Here is a 12,675-nt window from a genome sequence, read left to right as displayed (position 1 = left end):
TCAAACACAACCTTATCGAAGCTTACCTTGTAAGATGTTTGCTGTTCGGTGAAAACATTGTGTAAATAAAATATTTTTACTCTCGGGGCTGGTGGTCAATAACGGTAGGTTACAGGCAGACAAATAAGACATCCTCATGGTCTGTGGGGTCCCGGTTTTCGGTGTGTATCGTTTTATTCCGTGTTTATTTCGCTTATGCTTCAAGACGCTAACCGGAATGTAGGTAGAAGCCATCTTTGAAATTTGGTCATCAGCTCGACCTGCCCTTATACATTCGTATGCCCATATATGGTAATAAATCACACCAAAGATTTTAAGGCACATATCAATAGCCAAGATACTCAGCTTTCCGCAGACACGCTTCTACTGATTCTATTACCCGACTGAATTGAATAAAACAATCTAATAGGGTCCCCAAATATGGGGACTTTACATTTAAGAGGTTACATAAAGGTAAAAAATAAAACAAAAAAGTGATTCTGACTGTAAAAGGTGCTGCATGGTCAATCCGACTTCTGCATTGGCCGTGCAGCATTTCTGCTCATACGGCCTATGCAGAAGTCTGGGCATTCATACTTTTTGCGCTTTGCAGGGGCGAGCGCAGAGCTTTTGTGAAGGAAATTGTCAAAGAAGTGAGATTGTGTTTATACAGGACTTCCCGCCTACACCTACCGTCAACCAATCATGTCAATTGTGTCACACCCTCTATATGGAGCCTCCAACCACATACTCAAATGAACCATCCATTGGCTTTAAGTCGCTCTGGATAAGAGCGTCTGTTAAATGACTAAAATGTAAATGTTAATGTCTACAGTATGCAATGATATAAGAGGTCTGTGGGGCTCAACTTGCGATTTTGAACAAGAGAGAGACTCGATAATGAACTGCATCAATTGGATTTAACTTTGGATTTAATTTAATTTTGAAAATGCTACATGGATCTGAGACACTGTGTCAGCGTGACTCAGCGCATCTCTTCAGGAGAAGGGGTAAACAAGTTTGAGTTAGCTGATGACTTAAATATGACACATACATTAATGATGTGTCCTATGCTGGTCAGAGTTCACAAATTGCGGGTGGGGGTCAAATTGGGGAGAGGGAGCTGCGTAACGAATGTGCCCAAATTAACAGTATTTCATTACAAATGAGTGGAAGGCAGGGTGGAGGCAGGAGAGTTTGCAACACGGGGAGAGAGGGAAGCTACGGTGGGTGTGTGCACTGTAAAACTTTCCCCTGTAAATTACAGCATTATACTTGCAGCAGATATGCCAGCTAAATTAATTAATTAATAAATTAAATTAATTGAGGGAAGACAGGGTTTGTATTTTATAGTATTTTACTGTAACTGCATGAGATTGGTGCAAGCATGTTGGCTGCTAGGTAATGTGTTTTCATATTACAGAATATCAAATATATACACACAGTATGTAAAATATGTATGAATAACTTGCACTTCTAGAGGCCTTAACAAAGGCTTCCAAACTTGCAGTGACTACAGAGCAAAACAGACCAAGGACATAGAAAATACTCAACCGGTGAAGGTTTGCAGCTTGCTGCCATTTCCAATCTGTCCCATACACACATTTAGTTGTTAGTGCACTACTTACTACCACATATTAGTTCAATTGTACAGCACTCTCACTCATGGGTGTAACAAATGTAGCCTCTTACAAGGCATGCTTCAAAATATGTTAATGACGAAGAAACAACAATACCATTCATCCACTAGTGGTCAAAAGGTTTTTCGTGATCCAAAAATAAGGTCCACTGTAAACCCCAAGGCATTTTTAACTCAAATACTTCTAGTAAGTAGTACTCAAAGTCAATGAAATTACTACTTAAATTGTTTATGTGTAACTGACTCAAAACTAAATGAAAATTCACACAACTACATTTTTGAAAGATATGATAACAAATTAACTTTTTTCCCAGCATGCTTTAATGCAGGAAGATATTTTTGGAATTGTTTTTAATATTTGTGTTTTATCATGCACATTGAGTGATTGATTGATTCAATGTTACGCTACACAAAGATAAATAAGTGTTTTCTAAATGAATCCAATCATTGAACTTTTGCACCCCTTACTGAAATGGTTGTTCCAGTTTAAATGGCTTAGGTAGCTTCCTCCCACTGTTCTTAACCCTGGCAGTCATTATGAATACAAATGGCAATTTTAGCTGTCGGATAACCTTAACACTGGGTAGATTACAATAGAAATGACACATCTATTTGCAACCCAGCATAATGTGATTTAGAGTTAGTGATGCAAAATTCTGGTAAATTTTCCAGAAATCCTGGTTGGAAGATTATGGTTTGTGGAATTTTGCAACCCTACTTGCAGGCCTGACATGACCTGTAAACTATGACTTTTTCAGGCCACTGTATAAGGCCTTATGATATATGTAATTAATCATATTTGCCAAAGAACTCACTTGTCAAAGGCCACAGGAATGAAAACGAACAAATTCAGCAACAATGTCTCTGTCACTAACAAATAAAGTGATTTATTCATTATTATTATTTTATTTAAAATTGATTTAAGTAGGCAAGTCAGTTAAGAACAAATTCTTATTTACAATGATGTCCGACCTGGGCCAAACCCTCCCCTAACCTGGACGATGCTGAGCCAATTGTGCGCTGGCCTATGGGTGGTAACTCTACAATTCATTCGAAAAGGCAAGGCACACTGGGAAATTATTGGAGGTGTGACTTAGTGGGGGCGTTAAATTGACGTTTACCTTTTTAAAAAATGCATTTGTATTACTCATATGAAAGTAGTATTGCTCACTTCAGCTATTTAAGTTTCTTAATTTAATGTTTATAGGTAATTGGTTTCCTAAAATGTTTGAGTAGCCAGAACTTCTCCAGTTTTACAGTGTAGGGTACTGTATTTTGTGGGGTGGAATTACAGTACCATTTAAATACACAACTTCTTTAAGGTAATTTACTGTTCAATCAAAGTTTCATTGGACGCCTAAAATCACCCAGAGTGCATTGCGATTTACGGCAATTTACTGGAAATAATTAAAACAGTACATTGCTGTTAGTTGTATAATACTGTAAAAACAACAATATTTTTTTAACATTGCCGCATAGAAAAAAAAACATTGCGCCTGTATTATGGGTCATATCTTTTGAACTGTTTGGGCTAGAAACAAGCTGTTTTCTCTGTAGTAATGGTGCAAACATAATGGTTACGAATATGTGTGTTTATTCACTATGGCACTGAGAGGCTGTGGTACAGCAAAGCCTAATCATTACAACAATTATTATTTTTCAGCATTTTACCCATAATGCAGTGCAATCTAGAGCATCAATTCTGTAAAACACATTTAAGCTATTTTACTGTAATTTTACAGTGTTTTTACTGTTGAAATTACATAAAGTCTTACAGTGTGTGCGTGAGTGAAGCGAGGGAGGGAGGCTATTTTTCTCCCCAAAATGCCTGCCGTGAAGACTCCATCTGCTCCAGTCATTAGGTTTAAGAGGGAACCTTAATTCAAACTAATTGCGAGCGATGAACAGGTAAACAAACTACTGTGTTGTTGGGGAGAAGTAGGAGGGAGCGGAGAAGCGTTTTAAGTACGCTTGCTTAGTTGTACGTGGATAGGGTTGGATTCATTAATATGAGCGTTCTGCTGTCTGCTGCCAGCTAGTATAGCTAATTCTGGGATGGAACTGTGGAACTGTCGGGATCTAAACTGAATTGGGAGCCAAGTCATGGCTTGTGGTGTGGTTAGTGAGTGAGTGAGAAAAGGTTCACACTGGGTTGAGGCTACACATTGGTGGTTGATGGAATTAGAATGACTACAATTTACATACCTATTCAAGTTAACATTCTGGTCATTCTAATTCCAAGGAGTTACCCCCACAATGTGCTTTCAAACATAGTGAGAAAGAATATACATTCTGTAAATAAAACTCACTGTAGTGGTTTTGACTCTGCCTCCTGGTTGTGTACAAGTCCATCCAGATTTATTGATTAACAGGTCACAGCCCTCGTCTTCCAAACATGGGACCATCTCACACCACTGTTTCGTCCGAACAATACTAGCTGCGGAGTGAGTGAGGGAGGGAGGGAGGGAGAGAGGATGATAGAAAGGGAGAAATAGAGAGACATGGTTAACCTCATTCGGAAGGGTCAAAACACAGTCTCAGTGTTTAAAACAATAAGCAGATATTTATATTATTTTCAGATGCTATTTTGGTTCTTTAAACTCAATTGATTGAGGCACTACAAATAGTATCCTTCTGGATATATGGCAAGATCATATTAACTATTAAATAACCCTCAACTGGCCTTCAGAGAGAGAAAGAGTTAGGGAGAGGGAAAGAGGGAGATAGACATCTATAGACGGAGAGATTTATTTTCCATCTGTAAATGAGATTGTGAAGCAATGGGAGACAAACAAAACACAGAGGGTGAATTGTTACACTGAAATATATTGCCATATTCTGTCATGACACCTATGATATTCAGATCTAGTAGTAAACCATACACAAGAAAGATACAGGTGTTTTGATCCATACACAGCAATTTGGCCAGTGTTATCTAGTGTTGATTTTTCAGTTGAATAATTCTCGTGTTGATTCAAATGTTAAATGAACACGCAGTGGTATAAAAGAAACCCAGTATTGGTGTTAATAACCTGCTAATAACCAGTGTTGAGTGTGAGAGTGTGATTGTGTCAGTTTTACTCTGTGGAGAGTAAAATATTCCCATTGTTGGATTCTAGCTTGAAATACACTTATTCATGTTGCCATATAAGAACTTATTGATTACTTTACATGCATAATTAATGTATATATTGGGGTCAATGGAGGGTAATAAATCAATTAGATGTATTATTTTGACTGAATCTCCGACTAAAATTATAGTATAGAAATGTTATGCTCTTAGTGTAACCTTTATTTAACTAGGCAAGTCAGTTAAGAACAAATTCTTATTTACAAGGACAACCTACTCCTTCATCCCCCGTCAGGGAATTGAACCCCGGTCCCTGCGCACAACACGGATATTCTTAAGCTCTTTAACTAGCCCAGTACTGTGTAGCCTACTCCCGACCGTCACGTTGTACAGTGCCATATTTTCTGTTCCATCCTAATGGAAACCCAGAGGGTTTTTCATTTTTCTTGGAATATAAACACCATAATATTAATCAAATTAATCCCAAACTCTGAAAGTAATTGGAAAGGTAGATACAAATGATTTGTGACACTGTGGTTACAATAAAGAATGTAAACAAGATGTAAACAAGATGCCGTGTTTTTATTTACAGTAGTGATGGACAGCTGGTGACATTTTGAAAACAGGTTTTCAAAAACTTGTAGCCCGATTAGCAGGACAATAGACTCTTTATAGCCTGGCTACTGTAGGTGTGAACATTCCGTGTGAACATCCCCCTACCTGCAATGTATTCGATGCATAAGTACTCTAAAGTGTTACATTTCTAACTTAAAACAGCAGTATACTATTTCTTCATGAACATCTTTATACTTTCTTTAATAAAACAACTAGAAAAAATACATTCAAAATGCAGATGGTTATTTAAACTACATTTTAGTTGCACTTCCACCCAGCTCCATGACCACGGGTTAAAAAAAAACTTGCTGAGATGATCAGTGTATTTGTTGCATTGTAGTATCGTCAATTTCTCTAGCCAAAACGTCATGATGGCCTCAAAAGTTTGGACACACCTACTCATTCCAGGGTTTTCTTTATTTTTACTATTTTCTACATTGTAGAATACATCGCAACTATGAAATAACACATATGGAATCAGTTAAGAACAAATTCTTATTTACAAAGACAGCCTACTCCTTCCTCCCCATCAGGGAATTGAAGCCCGGTCTCCTGTTTGCCCGCATGACATGGGGATTATTTAGCTAAATGTTTTCCGTTCCATCCTAATGGAAACCCAGAGGGTTTTTCCTTTTTCTTGGAATAGAAAACCATAATAATAATCAAATGAATTAAGAAACATTTCTTAAAATCATTCCCATATACAATGTTCTTACAATTTTTTTTAATTCTCTAGTACAGCCACTATTGAAGGCTATCAAATGCTTCTCAAAGATGCCCTCTGGTGGTCAACGTAGCACTAACTAGCACCGGTGCTAGTTAGTGCTACTTTGGTACCGGTGGTTGGCACTTAAATAACGTGCTATAGAATTCTGCGGCACCAGCAAGCTGTGCTGCAGTATGCTGCAACTGTTAAAGGACAAACCACTGTATGCTCCAAAAGCTTATTTCTCTCAAATGTTGTGCACAAATTTGTTTATATCCCTGTTCGTGAGCATTTCTCCTTTGCCAAGATAATCCATCCAACTGAAAAGTGTTGCATATCAGGAAGATGATTAAATAGCATGATCATTACACAGGCGCACCTTGTGCTGGGGAAAAAAAGGGGGGTGCTTAGGAGTATTTTTTTCTGAAATAAAGCCCTTTTGTGGGGCCCACCAATGGTGCCCACCCATTGCAGCACCTCGGCCAAGTCATGTAATTTCCTAATATGAACTGTGATTCAGTAAAGAAAATGAAATTGTTACATGTTGCGTTTATATTTTTGTTCAGCATTACAATTAAAAGATTACCATATTCCTCTATGGCAAAGATATGTCTCCCCTTTCATCAGTGTCTAATGTTAGCGAGTTGCTTGCTAGCTAGGTTATCAGCCAGCATGGAACAAAAGGAGGGAGGGTGGTTCAAAACTCTGACACAGTTGTCAAGTGAACACATCTGTCAGTGCTGCTGTGAAGAGCATCACAAGTGAAATGACAAATGGGGGATATAAACACTGCTCAAAATAAAGGAAACACTTAAACAACACTTAAACAACACAATGTAACTCTAAGTCAATCACACTTCTGTGTCTGTCAGCGTAGAGTCCAGAGCATGGAGGCACTACCAGGAGACAGGCCAGTACATCAGGAGACGTGGAGGAGGCCGTAGGAGGGCAACAACCCAGCAGCAGGACCGCTACCTCCGCCTTTGTGCAAGGAGGAGCACCTCCGCCTTTGTGCAAGGAGGAGCAGGAGGAGCACTGCCAGAGCCCTGCAACATGACCTCCAGCAGGCCACAAATGTGCATGTGTCTGCCCAAACGGTCAGAAACAGACTCCATGAGGGTGGAATGAGGGCCCGATGTCCACAGGTGGGGGTTGTGCTTACTACAGCCCAACACCGTGCAGGACGTTTGGCATTTTCCAGAGAACACCAATATTGGCAAATTCGCCACTGGCACCCTGTGCTCTTCACAGATGAAAGCAGGTTCACACTGAGCAAATGTGACAGACGTGACAGAGTCTGGAGACGCCCTGGAGAACGTTCTGCTGCCTGCAACATCCTCCAGCATGACCGGTTTGGCGGTGGGTCAGTCATGGTGTGGGGTGGCATTTCTTTGGGGGGCCGCACAGCCCTCCATGTGCTCGCCAGAGGTAGCCTGACTGCCATTAGGTACCGAGATGAGATCCTCAGACCCCTTGTGAGACCATATGCTGGTGCGGTTGGCCCTGGGTTCCTCCTAATGCAAGACAATGCTAGACCTCATGTGGCTGGAGTGTGTCAGCAGTTCCTGCAAGAGGAAGGCATTGATGCTATGGACTGGCCCGTCCGTTCCCCAGACCTGAATCCAATTGAGCACATCTGGGACATCATGTCTCGCTCCATCCACCAACGCCACGTTGCACCACAGACTGTCCAGGAGTTGGCGGATGCTTTAGTCCAGGTCTGGGAGGAGATCCCTCAGGAGACCATCCGCCACCTCATCAGGAGCATGCCCAGGCATTGTAGGGAGGTCATACAGGCATGTGGAGGCCACACACACTACTGAGCCTCATTTTGACTTGTTTTAAGGACATTACATCAAAGTTGGATCAGCCTCTAGTGTGGTTTTCCACTTTAATTTTGAGTGTGACTCCAAATCCAGACCTCTATGGTTTGATAAATTTGATTTCCATTGATAATTTTTGTGTGATTTTGTTGTCAGCACATTCAACTATGTAAAGAAAAAACTATTTAATAAGAATATTTCATTCATTCAGATCTAGGATGTGTTATTTTAGTGTTCCCTTTATTTTTTTGAGCAGTGTATATATATATATATAAATATATATATATATATATATATAGAGAGAGAATTGATGCAATTTCAAATGTTGCTTATCACCAAATTTGCTTGAGATGATTTTACTGCAACACTGCATCCAAGTTGCTTGACATAGGCTTTTCAAAAAGCTGTCAGTCAAGGCGAGCTCATGAATATAAGCTCCCTGCCCACTCAGAATGTATTTTGAAACATCCTGGTAGTTAGTCATGAGCGAAAAAGTACTTTTCAGAATAACTATTCAGTGTTGCTTTAAGTTAACACTGGAGAATTTGGTGTGTGCCTGTAACTCACTGAGATCATAGATCATAGAAGCAGTTCCCTCCTACTCATGAGACTAGATTAAACAAATATACTCTAAAAAAATATGTTCTGTGAAGCTTTATAATGATGAATGTCATTCTAAGATTAAACATTGCAAAACACTGATGATTCTCATTGCCACATTCTGCATTCGATTGAATTATTTTTTTACTCCTGAAAAGTTCCTTTGTAATAAGCTAATTGTATAAACACAAAGAACACTTGAACACAGCTCAACAATCAACTCAGGAGTGTCGTAACATAACACGCCTTCAGACAAAAGGCCTAATCAAGTCCTAACGTTGGATCTAATAGAGAAATGTAGAGCAACAGTAATCAAGGCTCAATGGGATCTGCTTTAGGCCTGTTTTCACATTGCGTCGTGTCACTTTCGCTCCCTGTGCTGTGGTTGTTCACACAATGACCACACAAGAGCAATCAATTATGCCCCAGGACAGGCTTCTCTTGCTTCACATTCACATCCATGCACACTCGCTCACATGCACAAGAATACACACACATACACACACACTCACACGCACATTCACATTCAAATCAAATTGTATTCGTCACATGCCCCCGAATACAACAGTTGTAGACCTTACAGTGAAATGCTTATTTTACAAGCCCAACTTTTTAGGGATAGCCCTCTTTTTTTCAATTTTCGCCTAAAATGACATACCAAACTTAACTGCCTGGAGTCAGACCCTGAAGGAAGGATATGCATGTTCTTGGTACCATTTGAAAGGAAACACTGAAGTTTGTGGAAATGTGAATTGAATGTAGGAGAATATAACACAATAGATCTGGTAGAAGAAAATACAAAGAAAAAAAACAACCGTTATTTCTACTACTGTCTTTGAAAAAGAGAGAGAAAGCCATCACTCTGGTTGTAATTCCGATGGTGTCCACAGATGGCAGCAGTGTGTGTGCAAAGTTTCAGATGGATAACTTGAAGTATGAGCGAATTACATGACATTTAGTGTGAAGTCACCCAGGTACATTTGGGCAAATCGTGAAGAAGACATTTGCATTCATATTACATTTTTCTGCAAGAATATCATAAAATCTGTATACTTGGACTTTGATTTAGCTTTTCCAGTATTAGCAGACATTATATAAGATCAACATTTGCATAACTTCATAACTCTGAATATTCTTATAATTCTTGTCCAAAAGGAAAATGCATACAGTCGCACAAGGTTAGTAGCTACATTTTATTAAGCCCAGCTAATTGGCTATCTAGCTAGCTTTGTTTGGCCCCGATTGGTGCTTATTTGACAAAGTCAGAGTCGTTCAAGTGAAGACTGCCCGCGTCATCAGCGTGCCATGAAGGCGTTGCTCTCAGATATAGGATATACTACACCCCAAATGATAAAGTGAAGTCTGGTTACGTTCTAGGATCTCTGAGGAATACATTTGAACATGATTTGACTGGTTGAAACAACGTTTAGGGTTAGATTGTCACAGATTCCTTTCTTTGCAAATTGAATGTGTGGAAATGCAAAATCGATCGTGCATGCTATATGGGCCTTTTTAAGATATGAAAAAGGATTTTATCTAACAAAACAACACTTCATGTTATCTCTGGGACCCTTCAGATGATAAATCAGAGCAAGATTTCAGAATGTAAGTACACATTTCACCTTCAGAGGTGAATTTATCAAACCTATCGCGGTGAAAAAAAGTGTTTTGTTGTTAGGAGCTCTCCTCAAACAATAGCATGGCATTTTTTTCGCAATAGCTACTGTAAATTGGACAGTTATATTAACAAGAATTTAAGCTTTCAGCCCATATAAGACACTTATATTTACCGACATTTGTTGTTTCTCTAAAATCTGTGATCGTGACACAAGGCACTGCATGATATACAACTGTCCCATTGACGGGACGCCTATCCCTTAACTCTACCTACATGTACATATTACCTCAATTACCTCGACTAACCCGCACATTGACTCTGTACCAGTACCCCCTGTATGTAGCCTCGCTATTGCTATTTTACTGCTGCTCTTTAATTATTTATTACTGTTTATATTTTCCTTATCTATGTTTTACCTATCACTTTTTTTTCTTAAAACTGCAATATTAGTAACACTAATTAGAGTGACAATGCATATATAATAAACAGAGAGTAGCAGAAGCGTAAAGGGGGGGGGCAATGCAAATAGTCTGGGTAGCCATTTGATTAGCTGTTCAGGAGTCTTATGACTTCGGGGTAGAAGCAGTTAAGAAGTATTTTGGACCTAGACTTCGCGCTCCGATACGGCTTGCCGTGCAGTAGCAGAGAGAACAGTCTATGACTAGGGTGGCTGGAGTCTTTGACAATTTTTAGGGCCTTCCTCTGACACTGCCTGGTATAGAGATCCTGGATGCTTGGCCCCAGTGATGTACTGGGCTGTACTCACTACCCTCTACATTTAGGGCCCCTGCCAGCCACTAGCAGTCATAGACAGATCAATCAATCCCATACAAAATGCTGAGATGCAGTTCTTGGTGGATACGTTTCAGGAGAAAAAGTCATCGAGCTCAGCCCTTGGAAGAAAGGAAAAAATGAGAAAGTGTCCATTCACTGCAGGTGAAACGGAAACATGTTGGGAGTCTTTCTGAAGGACTCGCCAAGACAGACAACCCTCAATTGATAAAGATATATTGTGTCTGGTTAATGTCTGGTTAATGTGGTTTGCATCCCAAATGTCAACCTATTCCCTATACATTGCACTACTTTTGATCAGAGCACTATGGAAAGGGGTGCCATTTGTGACACGGACATGGTAATATTGTAGGTCCTTCTCGGTTGTTTGGAAGGCTCACAATGATTGTGATACCCTGTAAGCCCCAATGAATAATCCAATCTAGGATACAACGAGATGAAGGGGACCTGCTCCGCTAACATTCGACCATGGGATTAAATTACAAGGCACAACTCTACACATGGTTTATCTCATTTAGTAGACCACTAACACACCACCTGCAAGCACGCACGCACACAGGCACAACACACACCACTAGCAGCTCAATGAGCCATCTGACAACATTTGAATCAGATTCACCCTCCATCTGTAACACCCTCCACATGTCTTGATGCCATTCATTCTACTCTCTATCTCATGGCATTCCTGTTACACTATCTTTCCTTCTTTCTGTCTTTAAAATCAAGTCTAATTTTATTGGTCACATACACATGGTTAGCAGATGTTAATGCGAGTGTAGCAAAATGCTTGTTCTTCTAGTTCCGACAGTGCAGTAATATCTAACAAGTAATCTAACAATTCCCCAACAACTACCTAATACACACAAATCTAATGAGGTGAATGAGAATATTTACATATCGTATATGGATGAGCAATGGCTGAGCGACATAGGCAAGGTGCAATAGATGGTATAAAATACAGTACATACATTTGATATGAGTAATGTAACATATGTAAACATGATTAAAGTGACATTATTTAAAGTGGCATTGTTTAAAGTGACTAGTGATCCATTTATTAAAGTGTCCAGTGATTGGGTCTCAATGTAGGCAGCAGCCTCTCTGAGTTAGTGATTGTTGTTTAACAGTCTGATGGCTTCAAAGCTGTTTTTCTATCTCTCGGTCCCAGCTTTGAGGCACCTGTATTGACCTCGCCTTCTGGATGATGAGAACAGGCAGTGGCTCAGGTCGTTGTTGTCCTTAATGATCTTTTTGTCCTTCCTGTGACATCGGGTGCTGTAGGTGTCATAGGATGGCAGGTAGTTTGCCGTAGCAGGCGGATATAGTCCAACAGGATGCTCTCGATTGTGCATCTTTAAAAGTTGGTCAAGATTTTTGTGTGACAAGCCAAATTTCTTCAGCCTCCTGAGGTTGAAGAGGCGCTGTTGCACCTTCTTCACCACACTGTCTGTGTGGGTGGACCATTTCAGTTTGTCTGTGATGTGTACACCCAGGAACTTAAAACTTACTGCCTTCTCCACTGCTGTCCCTTCGATGTGGACTACCAGCAGTATTGGCCTATACAGTATACCATGTAACCAGGGCAAGCTGTGTTATGAAAGAAAAACACTCCTCCCTTCCCAGCCCAGTCCAGTAGATGTAATTTGATTGAGGGAAGGTATCTGTGGGTGAGTTCATGTGGCGGTGATAAACGGAGGAATAACATCATTACACCCACGGTGGGACACTATCTCAGTGAAATGGTACATCACACTCATGTCAACAAGCCAAAGAGGTCTGAGGTGATAAATCCTGGCTAACAGAGAGAAGAGCTGATGCTCTGGCTGGCAGGAA

General features: G+C 40.0%; 1 protein-coding gene across 4 annotated transcripts in view; it reads right to left on the bottom strand.

Annotated features, from left to right (window-relative positions):
* LOC112214426 (chemokine-like protein TAFA-5) overlaps positions 1-12,675 on the bottom strand; it is a 166,994-nt gene that overhangs the window by 15,059 nt on the left and 139,260 nt on the right. For 2 of the 4 annotated variants that reach the window (XR_002948112.2, XR_002948111.2), the window contains exon 1: positions 27-240. Coding sequence is in view for 2 of the 4 variants with exons in the window: in XM_024373145.2 (XP_024228913.1) it covers positions 3,928-4,055 (128 nt within the window). In the remaining 2 variants the exon portion in view is untranslated. Of the gene's footprint in view, positions 1-26; positions 241-3,927; positions 4,056-12,675 lie in introns of those variants that run through there. The other 2 variants (XM_024373145.2, XM_024373146.2) reach the window with 1 other exon arrangement.

Source organism: Oncorhynchus tshawytscha, linkage group LG15 (genome assembly GCF_018296145.1).
Source record: "Oncorhynchus tshawytscha isolate Ot180627B linkage group LG15, Otsh_v2.0, whole genome shotgun sequence".
Taxonomy (NCBI): Eukaryota; Metazoa; Chordata; class Actinopteri; order Salmoniformes; family Salmonidae; genus Oncorhynchus; species Oncorhynchus tshawytscha.
Note: the sequence above shows the minus strand (reverse complement) of the source record. Positions and strands in the feature narration are given on the sequence as shown.